General features: G+C 39.5%; 1 gene segment (V, D, J or C); it reads left to right on the top strand.

Moving 5' to 3' along the window:
• The first annotated feature begins 10,031 nt into the window (after positions 1 to 10,031).
• Positions 10,032 to 13,778, top strand: part of LOC105941099 (Ig kappa chain V region Mem5-like) — a 48,004-nt gene continuing 44,257 nt past the window's right edge. The window contains 2 exon segments of the V gene segment in view: positions 10,032 to 10,137; positions 10,257 to 10,558. Coding sequence covers positions 10,089 to 10,137; positions 10,257 to 10,558 — 351 coding nt within the window.

Below are 13,778 nucleotides of genomic sequence, written 5' to 3'. Positions count from 1 at the left end.
CTGCCCACGTTTGAAGAAGCTCAGTCATTTGGAGGTCCAGGAAACATTGCTAGTCTGTTGGGCCGTTAGTGAGTTAATAATCTGTTAAATTATGTGACCCCATCTTTATATTTTCTTTTTCCTATGTATGAAAGTTGCTAATATGTAAGGAATGTTTATTCTCTGAATGTGTAATATATGGTGCATTTTGTTTAAATGTTAATTTTACTAATAAAAAAAAGAAGTCTGTTGAGCCGCTATCATCCTTAAAATGCTTTAATTTCCCCACACATCCACTTCTGCAGTTACACCGGATGAATTTAATATTTGACTTACAAGGCTTGACTGTTTACTAAGTTTTATCAGTGTGTATCCATGCACACTAATAAACAGTGTTGGGAAGGTTACTTTTAAAATGTATTCCACTACAGATTACAAAATACATGCCCCAAAATGTATTTTGTAACGTATTCCGTTACGTTACTCAATGAGAGAAACGTATTCTGAATACTTTGGATTACTTAATATATTATCATGCTTTTTACAACTACATGACTGTACTATTGCTGTGTGATTTATTACTATTACTGAAGGTCCGCGGCTCCGAACCGTAGTAAAGGGACCTCTGGCTAATATGTCAGGTTTGTGTCCGGGGCCCTGTTTCAGGAAGCCGGTTTAGTGGAAAAACTGAGTAAGTATACCCTGAGTTAACGAAAACTCTGGGTTTTCGGTTTCACAAAGCGAGTTCAGCTGCAGCCTGAGTGAGTCACTATGACGACACACTCCGTGAAGCTATCCTGCCCCCTAGCAGGTTTACTACAACTAACCCTGACTGTCTCCGCCCCTGTCGGAAACCTGACAGTAGGAAGTGTCGGACATGGCGTGCCACTTCCTTGAAGAGCCAGTAGATCGTGAAGCCCAAATTCTCCGCAGAGCTCTCCGCCGGGAGAGAGTGATCAGAGCGCGTTTGGACATTTTATCATTTCCTGATGATTTTCTGTGCGAACGTTACCGTTTCTCAGCACAATCTATAATTTATTTGGATAACATCCTCAGGCCATATATTACGCATGTGACACATCGCGGACATCCTCTCAGTTCTGTACATATTATTTGTATTGCACTTCGGTTTCTTGCAAACGGGAGCTTTCTGTATAATATTGGTGACGCTGAGCACGTTTCCAAGGCTACCGTCTGTCGGGCAGTCAGGAATGTTACAGTTGCACTGAAACGTCTCCTGTACTCGTTTGTGGTGTTCCCCGGTCACAGACCCACAAGATTTATCAAAGAGGGATGCCACAAAATTGCAGGTATCAGGATGACCAAAACTTAATGTATGATGTGGTGATACTTGGACTACTACTTAAATTGCACATTTATTTTCAGGGTTCCCAGGCGTGATTGGCTGTACAGATGGCACTCACATTCCAATCATTGCTCCTTCAGTAAATGAAGGAGACTATGTGAACAGGAAGTCTTTCCACAGCATTAATGTACAGGTACATAGTTCCCTGTAGCATGTCAAACTAACAAATTATTTCATTATAGTAATGGATGCTAATTTGTGTTCTCTGCACTGTGAAGATCATATATGATGCTGCCAACATTATCACAAATGTGGAAGCCAAGTGGCCAGGCTCTGTCCATGACTCACAAATATTCCATGAATGTACACTGAGCACAAAATTTGGACATGGTGAGTTGAGAATACTTTAAAATATATAAAGACCAATTGCTTCAGGGACATTTGAACTGAAGTGTACCCTTCTGTCTTAGGAGAGTTCACTGGCTACTTGCTTGGTGATAGGGGGTATCCATGTTTACCCTATTTGCTTACCCCTTACCCTGACCCTGAACCGGGCCCACAGCAGCGATATAATCTGGCTAATTGCAGGACAAGAGCCAGAATTGAAATGACTATCGGAATGCTTAAGGCCCGGTTCCAGTGCCTGCAAAGACTCAGGGTCACCCCAGAAAGGGCATGTGACATTATTGTGGCATGTGTGATTCTTCACAACATTGCCACAATTAGAGGAGAACACTGTCCTTCTGAACCAGACATCAGCAGTGATCCAAACCATGAACATCCTGACCCTCCCACGGACATACAAGATGGAAGAGCAGTCAGAGACACCATATGTCACAATCATTTCTTTTGACCCATCACCTCAACATGTTGAAAGAAGAATAAACAGATTTTTTGTTCAACTGGCTTTATTGGTCGCCTGTATTTCCTGTACACAAAGTATTAAAAGATGTAAACCTCATAAAGTGTCTCTGTTGCTTCCTCCTCTGTAACAGCTGTCAATGTTTCTTCATTATTTTCCTGTAGTAAAGAAATAAACAACATTGCTGTTCTACTGTAAACTCATATAATCTGTGGAGTATTACTCACAACTGCATGTTGGTCTGGCTCAACAGGAGGCTGCACCAGATGCAGTACACCATCACCATCAACTGATAGAATATGAGGTTTATACAGGTCACTTATAACTTACAAGGGACCAAATGGCAATTAACAAACATACCAAGCACCTTACACTTCATTGTCATTATGCTCTCAAAGACAACCAAGGCTGAGGGAAGGCAAAATCAGTCGGAAAATAACTTCACTACAAAATAATTCATTATGGTAAAGAGTTTATCAAATGAATGTGTCGCACTGCAAAGGTGACTGTGAAGAAAGGATGTATGCACATCATGTATTATTTTGAATTTACCCCTTATGTAGGCACTTGTGTCTTGCGGGGTTATTGACTCAGAGGATGTCCCCGCAGAGATGCCTTCGGCCACAGGGCGCCCACTGTTTTGGCTGAGGGCCAACTGCTCAGCCTCTGTGAGTGGTGGTGGTGGAGGACCCCCACCTGTTTTTCGGGCCTCCGCTTTTTTTCTGTTGGCTATAACGGGCCACATTTGAGCATACAGAGTAAGCAAATATGTACTTGTAATGTGCTCAGATAATTTCAATAAGTGCTTACAGAAAGAAAATTAATGTAGCCTCTAACTGCAATTGATTTACATGGGACAAACAGACCAAGCACTATGGCTCATAATACAATTACACCTTACCTGTTTGGACTATATTTTTATATTTCATTTTTACTTGCTGCCAGGCACGTTTGGGGCCTGTTGGGTTGCACCTGCGCTCACATCACATCACAAAATAAAATGTATATGTAGTGGCAATTCCTTTACTTTTGTAAGATCAAACGTCCCACAACTTAAAGTCCACAAGCCACTGCTGCACTGAGGTAATATTTCGTACGCAGGCAAAAGAAGTCCATTGTCCAAACCTTTTAGTTGAGAGTTTTGGTTTTGGTTTATTTATCCATTTGGCAAGCAATAACAAGATCCTTCCTACTGCTTCTCCTGCTCTGGTAAAAAACCATAGGCCCACCCCAATCACTGGCGTGCACAGATAGAGACGAGGTGGTGCTGAAGCACTTGCCCTTTTGCCCTCAGTCCAAAAAAGTGCCCTTTTGAAAGACGTGATTTTTTTTTTTTTTAAAGCTGCGCGATTTAAAAAGGTGTGAAAATAATGGCTTGATTTGTGCCCCTTCTTCAAAGACACCCGAACCCTGTCGCTTTTTCACTGTCACCGTGTCACGTGAACACGCTTGCAGTTCATTTGTTGTGAGGCGTGTAGCAGCGGCATGACACAGGACTACTTGGAGTAGGCATAGTAGGCTAACTATAGCGACTGGGAGCCACGGCGGACAACACGGCAGCTCTTTCCCTTCCCAACCAGTCAGGTAACCCATGAATCGAGTGAAATTATTCTGTTTGCCCTCTAAGACCAACCTGCAATTGTTTTGTTGTGAAGTAGCCTGTCAGAAACTGCACATGACAAACTTTGCCAGCTTACCCCTCCATCCATCCATATGGATAAACAAAAAAACGACACATTTAAAATGTAACCTAAACCATTTAGGCAACCCCACTCTCCATCAATTCCGACCTTTTTGCATACACTATTGAAAATATCACGTTATGCTATAGGCTAAGGCTACATGCCGTTAGGCAGAGGGCTCTTTTGAGCCCATTTTTCGTTATAAATTTTAGGATGATCTCACGGAAATCTGTGAATAAATACAAAGTTTTCAAACTGAAGTCAGTGACGGGAAGACATCACACTTTTTAGAGATGGAACTGCAGAAAAACCTATAACCTTGACATGATTATGAATAATAGAATTATGGACGTTTCTCCGTTTTTGTGGATTAGCCTTTCCATAACTAACGTCAACTACTGTCCTACTTTGGTAAGATTGAAATTAATGTCTTTGACTGTCTTTAGTAGGTGTCTCCTGTGAGAAAGTTAGAACACCGTCCAACTGTCTAAAGATGCAGTCTTTAGCCTAACTGGTTGTTACTGACTCAGCGATGCTCGCAGACATTTACGCACTGTGTTGTGACCTGATTGTGACAGAACAGTGACGTTGTTATTGGTAGTTTGAAGGGTACGGTGTTGGGGGTGTTAAAAGTTTTGAGAAGCACTGGTTAGACATGTTAATTTTTTTTGGTGTAACATATTGGCAACATTAACACATTAATTTGCTAAAGGAAAAATGGGCAGTTCCCAATTGCCTGTGAAAACGACCATTCTGCCCTGTTCTTGTAATGACCACAGTCAGTCTTATTCGTTCTCATACATTTTGGTCTATTTATTTACTAATTTCAGCAAGCATAATGCCTAGGAAAGAGAGGCTGAGAAAGGAGAAAATAAAAGTCAAATTGCATTTAACCTGTGCGATTTTTTTATTATACAAAGAAAAGGTTTTCCACATATGCAAAAAGTGCCCTTTTTTCCCCCTGGAGCACTTGCCCCCCAAAATGTCTGTGCACGCCACTGACCCCAATGCATGCTGGTCCTATACCAGTCTCTTTATTTATAGAAACAAAATGGCCCTACAGCTCTTACTGACTAATTTAACAAAATAACAACAAACAAAACAAATCATTTAAAACAAAATATTAACCGACAAATAAACCCCAAAATATAAGTAAACTAACAACAAACTTTAACTAATTTCAAAAATAAGAACAAAAACAAAAATAAAGAACAAATAGCTCCAACAGTATAAAATAACAAATAAAATAACATATGATAAAATAACGTGTTAAATGGGTGGAAATCCCTCGATCAATGTTTAAATTAACACTCACGCATTGACTCTGTCGGCTATGTTTTGCCATGCATGCTTTTGCAGCTGTGGCTGTGTTACTTTTTTCCGCGGAATTTGCATGTTATCGGCATATGCTGCCATCAGAATTTCGGCCTCAAGCGCTGTGAAATACATTGACCGCGCCTTCTTTCCCTCCGTCTCCATGGTGACTCGCTTAATCTGTGCTCCGCTTATCAGGGCTTTATGTATCCTCGTCCGCGCGCTTCACTTGGGGTTAAAGCAACTCCGCGTTGACTGAACTAATTGTTATCAGCCTTTCTGAAACGGAATATTCCGAGTTGGACAGTTCGGGGTTACTCAACCGTGAGTGTCGTTTTTCACTCTGAGTTTTCCAAACCGGCTTCCTGAAACAGGGCCCGGCTCATAGCTGAAAACTAGCTTTACCTTGTTGTCTGGGTCAACTTTGCTAGCGAGAGACAGAGAGAGGCGTTGAAAGGCTGCTCCAACGGAACTTATTGTTTCGGAGGAAAACACAAACACGGTGTACAGTCGAGTCTTAATAGCTTACTTACAACTGGGCTCGTCAGGCACTCTTTTTGGCTGCAGTGGTTATTATTATATTTACATGGTTCCAGCTCCCGTTTCTGCTCAATGACAGCTCTACTTTTCCACTCTCCTTTTTCTCACAGACACATAACGGGTATGGCAGTCCATTCTCCCTGCAGCACGGACTACACTGCCCACATTCTTTAGGGCTATGCCTGTAGCATTCTGCCTATTAGCTTAGCACAACAACAACAACAACAACAACAACAAAAAGGCCTCTCTCACCCAGGAAACACAGTCGCAGAGAGGGCAAGCGTCACCCTGTAACCATGGTAACCGTAACGCTGCCTCCTGGAACAACAGAACATCACAGCTGTCAAACAAAACCCAAACAGTCCTGACCCGCCACAACATGAAACAGGAAAAATACCGCTGTGTAATCCATTTATTTCAACAAAGTAACTGTATTCTAAATACCACCTTTTTAAACGGTAACTGTAACGGAGTACAGTTACTCATATTTTGTATTTTAAATACGTAACGGCGATACATGTATTCCGTTACTCCCCAACACTGCTAATAAACGTACTAATTCTCGATCGTAGCGGCCTATGACTTTAACTGTTGTTTGGACAGTACACTTGTCCAGGCAGGTAAGAATTTTTAAGAAAAACCTGGGAAATCTGCATGAGGTGTTTACATTTCTATCAGAAAACGTCTCTCTGTTGCTAACCAGAATATACTAAAAAGCTGTATACATGTATAAAAAGTTCTTGCAATGTAAGAAAGAGTAAGGCCAGTCACTGTCAGTGGTAGCAGTGAAGTTGCCCTTCAACTGAAAGCAAATACAAACACATTTTCTCAGAAGAGGTTTTATTGAAACAAAAAGAAACACATACTCTTGTGTCACCAGTGCACATTAAAGGAATGTTAATTACACATAAGCATATATTACATAGATGTGCACTCTTCAAACAATTTATTAGGTACATCTTGGTAATGCTGGGCTGGACCGCTTTTTGCCTTCAGCATTGCCTTAATTCTTTGTGAATTAGATTCAAAAAGGTGCTGGAAACATTCCTTAGAGATTTTTCTTCATATTGGCATGATAACATCACACAGTTGCGCTCACGTTTTCATTCAAACTTTGACCACGTGGCAAAGGTGCTCTTCTGGACTGAGATCTGGTGATTGGGGAGGTCATTTGAATACAGCCCCCCGCCCAGTCTCCTACTGCGCAATTTCTGTGAAAAATGTAGCCTCAGTTTAAAGTTCTTAGCTGAGAGGAGTGACACCCAGTGTGGTCATCTGACGCTGTAGCCCATCTGCATCAAGGTCTGATGTGTTTTTAGTTCAGAGATGCTCTTTTGCATACCTTGTTTATAACAAGTGGTCACTGTTTCCCTCTCAGCTTGAAGTACTCTGTTGTACCTAATAAAGTGGTTGCTGAATCTTGCTAGCATGACTTTACTGGACTACACAGTAATTGGTGCTATGTTCTCAGTTTGTATATTTTTTTTGTGTGTTTTCTGATGCATATAGTTGCATAATTGTGTCATTTCAAGGTTTTTATTCAGTAATCACAGAGATGAAGTGATGTACTAGCCTTTTGCAAGGATGAGTCAGTTAAAATGCCTTAATGGTTTTTAAAACTGCATTAAGAACAGTAAGAGTGATGCTCCTGATGTGAGAATTACACCAAAGTGATTGAGAACAACTTTAATATCTCAGTGTTGACTCTTGATTCCAGTAGCTTATGACAATAAAAGTTGTATGTAGAGTGTACTTGTCTAGGCAGGTCTTGATTCTTAGGAAAAAGGGTGTTTATGCAACATTGAAATCTTGTGATTTCAATGTTGGCAACCAAGATATATTAAAAACCTGCAATAAGCTGTTGAAGTGAAAGAAAACTTTTTAAAAGCGTTCGAAACTTTTATATAATAAAAACCAGTCGTGTTTTTTATAAAAGAAAATAATTATTGTAACAGTGGAAGTAGCCACTGCCTGCAGCCTCGCAGCTTTACATTTGTGTAACAAAAACCACCTCACCCATGGATTTCTGTGTGTTTACAAGGTGAGTCACAGCAATCTGAGTAGACAAAACCTTACAGCAAACAACCAAAGTACAAAGCAAATATTGTTCAGGACATATAACTCAGATCTTTCTAAACTGCTCGTTAATCCAATACAGAGAATGGTCTGAAAAACAGAAAGTGTCAGTGAGCGGTAACGGGTGAAAATACCTTGTTCATCTCATGGTCATTGGAGAATGAGTACCTTGACCTGATAGGAAGGCAACAGCACCTCAAATAGGCATTTGTTACAAACAAGGTATGCAAAAGAAGACCTATGAACGCACATGGCACAGATGGGCTACAGCAGCAGAAGACCTAGCTCTTTATTAAGTCTGCCATTTGCCAGCTAATAAAGTCTGTCGGGCGAGTCCTGCATTTGGGTCCACTGCCTGGCACACAGTACTTCATGATACCTTCAGTCATCACATCTCAGTCGAGTAGAGCAACTTTGGGATGTGACTGAAGAGGAAATTTGAATGAGGAGCTTAAAAATCTGCATTACACTTTTGAGAACTGCTTTAAGTGAGAAACTGTAAAACAGTCATTAGATAATACAAATAACCAGCCAAAAATAATAACAGATTCATTACACACCATTTCAAATACTTCACAAAATGTAAATAAAAGAACAGTTTTCACAAATTGTAACACAGGTCTTTCCGAACTCTGCTTGTTTCAGTTCTACAAAAATAATAAAGATGTGGGGACCAACATATGCCAAGAAAATATCACTCGTATCATTATTGTACATCACTGGCACTGGTTGAACTGTTGATACAAGCCAGTGTGGAACTGTGCTTTCATGTGTGTATGTCAAATTCTGACCAAACTATCCAAATATCACAGGAGAAATCGAGACTTATTATACCAGCAAACATTTTCCAATCCTATTTTGTTTAGTTTTGGTGAATTATAGTTTGTTTCCTGTTCTTACCTGACAGGAGATGCATCCTGTGTGGCCTTCCACTGCTGCAGTCTATCTGGTTCAAGGTTTGAAGGTTCGCTTCCGCATTACTTAGTTGTAATGAATGATTATTTGAATTATTGTTGCTTTCCTATCCTATTCTCCTTTGAACTCTGGTATCAAAAAACTCCCAAAAAAACATGCAAATAAAGAAAACAAACACATTGATACTGCCTTCCTTGGGCATTTTCTCTTTTTCAGATCATAAGATGATTGTCTGTAAACCCTAGAAATTTCTTTGTGGGAAACAGAACAAACAGCTGGCACAAACAACTGTGTCAAATTCAAAGTCACTTAAATCACCTGATTTAACTGCTGCTCAGTTTGAAGTTCAGCAGATCATCTTGAACATGACTACGTGCCTAAATACAGTGAGTAGCTGCCATCATTGTGTCTTGAGAGATTTGTGTTATGCTGTGGCATCCAGTGTACTTAATAAAATGGCCAGTGCTTTTTTGAATTCTGTTCATATGGGTTTTCATTGCATGTGCAAAAATATAGTCCAACATGGTTACAAAAATTTCATTTGAAATTGCTGTTCCTGATCTTTGTCTCCGTCTTCATCTTCATCATTTCTTTCAAATGGTTTCCATCTATTTCTGGATCCACCTTCAGCTCAGATTTGCCTTTACTCTGAACTCACTCACATTAGTTTCATCACATCAGTAGCAACAAAATGCAACAATTTTAGAGATGTTTGTTCAAGAAATAATGGTTATCAATAATGATTGATAAGCTGTGTTGAAATTCTGCCTTCAGTGGTTATCATTATACATCACAATGGGAAAACTACAAAAAATGTGTTTGGCTGCAAGAGAAGATGTTCAGAGTTTTGCAGAAAAGTTTTACCAACCAGTTTCTTGACTCATTAAATTTGGTTTATAGAATGAGATGTAATACTGGGATTTTGACATGATATTAATGACTAATGGTAATCTAGGAGCCACTGAAAACTCATACATGAACATTTAAAGCTTGGAACACTGTTGTTGCGATACAATCTTGGTCTCTGCAGTGTTTCTAACGTCACGGATGAAGCACCAAGATTAACTGATACACATGATCATGGACATTTACCAAGAGTTGTTGTGAATTTGGATTGTCAGCAGAGGGCAGTCTGCGACTATCTATGGTTGAAAAGACCTTCCTTGGCTTCCTTGGGTAATCTTGCAAAGATAAGAAAGCCACAGGCATGGAAGTGGGAAGTCACATTTCTGCATATTCAGTCCACAGGGATATGCGGAGTTATCTTACACCCCCCTCTCTCAGTTTCACAGGGACAGATGTGCCCAAATGCATTTTGCATGATTTTATGCATCACTGATCTTTGGAGTTTAAGTTCTCCTTTCAATGAGAGTCTGAACTGTTTTCATGCACTCACACTGAAAACTGCATCAAGATGATGTTGATAGCAACTCTGACTCTCGTGTTGGGTTTTCTAATGCAAGGTGAGAATTTCTAAACATTTATTAACTTTTTCATTTAAATGTTTTAGTTTTATCGTAATCTTCGCTGGTGATTATCAAGGTTTTTTTTAAATCAGATTTAATTTTGTTTATCATTTCAGATTCCTTGGCCAATAAATTTCTTACTCAGGCTGATAAATCCAAACCTGTCAGTCTTGGTGGGACTGTGACCATCAGCGCCACAGGAAGTTCAGATATTGGTGCTGATCTCAGTTGGTACCTTCAGAAACCTGGACAGCCTCCCAAACTTCTTATATATCAAGCATCAACTCGCTCCTCAGGAACTCCGTCTCGATTCAGTGGCAGTAGATCTGGTTCTCAGTACACTTTAACCATCAGTGGGTTTCAGGCTGAAGATGCTGGAGATTATTACTGTATGGGTGTGCATACTGGTGGAGTATGCGCACAGTGATTTAGAGCTGCACAAAAACCTCCTTCAGTCTGAGTGAAGGCTGCAGGTGCAGAGTGCAGTGAAGAGACTGTGATGAGAATAACCGGTCCACTGAACACAACAATAGAGTCATCAAACACATACACAAAATAAAAGTTTATAATAAGAAGTTTTAACATAAAAATGTATATCATTTAATCAAGCCCCGGCTTGGACAGTCTCGGTCGTTGTGTCCTTGGGCAAGACACTTCACCCGTTGCCTACTGGTGGTGGTCAGAGGGCCCGGTGGCGCCAGTGTCCGGCAGCCTCGCCTCTGTCAGTGCGCCCCAGGGTGGCTGTGGCTACATTGTAGCTTGCCATCACCAGTGTGTGAATGTGTGTGTGAATGGGTGGATGACAGGTTGTGTAAAGCGCTTTGGGGTCCTTAGGGACTAGAAAAGCGCTATACAAATACAGGCCATTTACCATTTACCATTTATCTTTTCTAAAACATTGCTGCTGCGATGGATGCATTGATAGAAAAAAATATTACATCCCCATAATTTTCCCCTACCGCTATTGTAAGTATAATATAATGAACATGTTAATCTTTATCTTTAACTCTGTTGCGCAAAAGTATGAGATTCACAATGCAGCATAAGGTTTAATAATTAAACATAAAAGCTCTATTGCAAAACTAACTAAATACAAACACAGTGTTTTATTGTACTTTTATTTCATGCTGTAAGTTACATTCCTTATTATCAGAGATGGGCAGTAACGCGTTACAAGTAACGCGTTACTATAATCCGATTACTTTTTTCAAGTAGCAAGTAAAGTAAGGGATTACTATTGCAAAAACCGTAATTAGATTACCGTTACTTTCCCGTAGGAACGCTGCGTTACTGCAACCGTGATTTTTTGCGAGAATGTCTCATGACAGTGAGTAAGCAAGTGCGACGTTCGTGACAACAGCTGTGTGCAGATCAACAATGGATCATATATGGAATGCAGGAGAGAGTATGAGCATGCAGCGTTTAAAGCGTGGAAGTACTGACCTTACTTTGAGTTTGATTCCATAAAAAGTGACAAAAACATTCGTGTCCGTTGTGCGTGGGAAGAAAACTTCTTTTTACAGCGAAAAAAACCCCTAAACTTCCAAGCAAGCACGTAATGGGAAACTCAGAGAAACTCGCGGATTCTTCCACTGACCGCTGCGGCACACCTGCACCAGGGTAAACCTCCGCCTACCGCAGTCCTGCTTTACAGGTGAAAATAGAGCAAAATGACCGCTGAGTATTTGACTTTATTTATTTTCTGCTGTGTTTTACTTGCATCTATTTGAAAGACTGAGTGTAAACACAAAAAAATATTTTATTTTATGTGCTGGAATGTGCAGAAAATAGGTTTAAATAGGTTTAAAACAAATTTCTTCCAGTCAGAGAATGTTGCATATAATTAAATTTTTGCTTGATGCATAAAGTTAAAAGATTAAAACTGATAAAACAAGTTTTAAAAAGAGACTTTTCCATTTGATTACATTTTGTATGATGGATTATGCAGAAAAAGTAGAATTGGGCTGAAAGATCTATCGCTTTATCACCTCTTCAGGTTGTAAATCGTGTTTTTAAAAAGTAACTAAGTAATTAATTACTTTTGAAAATAAGTAATCAGTAAAGTAACGGGATTACTTTTTTGGGGAGGTAATCAGTAATTAGTTACTGATTACTTTTTTCAAGTAACTTGACCAACACTGCTTATTATAGTGGGCAAGAAGCAGAACATGAATATGAACATTTCTCGAAAGATCAAACATAGTTTTACAGACACACTGGAACAGAGATCTGTAGATTCGAAAACATCATTTGTAGACAGGAAGTGTTGCTGAAGCTCTACTCTGAGCAGTGGTCAGGGTCCAGGGTTTGAGTGATGGGGCTCTGTCCACTCAGACTGGCCTCACAGCTAACTGAGCCCGCCTTCCTCCACTGGTCTGCAGAGAGGCTCAGGGTGCTGCTCCAGCTGTAACGACCATCTGTCCCCAAGACCTCCAGGCTGTTTGACACCCCTGAAGATGGGCTACAGCCCCCCACCTTCCAGCCCAGCTTCCAACCTGAGGGGAACCCTCCAGTGGCCAGACACACCAGAGTGGCACTGCTTTTCTTCTCCTCCTCTTTAGAAGGAGGGAGGACAGTCAGGGTGGGCCTCAACACACCCACTGGAGGAGACAGCGCAGAGAGAGGAGAGAGTCAAAAAGGTGAAGAAACTTTGAAAGGCAGTTATATGGTAATCTATTCCTATATCTATTGAATAATACTTCAAAGTGAATAACTCATCTCTGTGATAATGTTCCCACATATAAATGAACCAAGCTGAAACACTCATGTGAACAGTCAAATCTTTGTCATCTGTTTCTTTCACTTCCTTTAAAACTACATTTAAAGTTAATGAGCCATGAACACCAAGATGATCTGCAGTTACTCTAAAAAAATCACTTTTTTAATTTGGCAAAACTACGGATCACATTTTAAATCTAAAAATAAGCAGATATTGAAATAATGAGCTAAAATATTACAGCTGCTCTTCTGCAGTGTTACATTTTTAATTTATTAGTTTATTTTGACTTTTCTAAATATTTTTAAAAAATATAAAGTATGATGAAAATAGATAATTGTTCATTGATTCAATGAATTTAACTGCAGCTTGGAAAGAATACGTTTTTTTCTCATTTTGTGACATCAGCATTTTTTCAATTTAACCTTAATTATTAGCAACATACAAAAATCTAAAGTTCATTAATTAGTATTATTATTAGTATATGTAGTATTATTAATACTACATGTTTTGCAAAGTAAAAGTTTTTGGTACTTACAGTTAACGATGAGTTTGGTTCCTCTGCCAAAAGTGTACCACAGTGATACAAACTCACTAAGTGGCCACACAAAAACGGCCTGCACTCAGAACAAGTATCTAAGCACTTAGAAAATGTCTGCTACCCCAATACTTAATCTAAACGGCTACATTTATGCTAGTTTTAATCTAAAATGCTTTAAAAAGAACAAAATAATTTTCCTACAAATAAAGATAATATCTTGACAATTTACAAACTGGAAATAGAAAGAATTACTGTCTTTGTAACAGAGCATCTAACAAAATGCTTCTCAATACTGACTACTAACAAAGCAAATTTAAAGTAAAGTAAAAAAAAATCACAATTTTCTATACTTTAGATTTCATACTAATCACACTCAAAATA

This window comes from Maylandia zebra, linkage group LG19, assembly GCF_041146795.1.
Source record: "Maylandia zebra isolate NMK-2024a linkage group LG19, Mzebra_GT3a, whole genome shotgun sequence".
Taxonomy (NCBI): Eukaryota; Metazoa; Chordata; class Actinopteri; order Cichliformes; family Cichlidae; genus Maylandia; species Maylandia zebra.
Note: the sequence above shows the minus strand (reverse complement) of the source record. Positions and strands in the feature narration are given on the sequence as shown.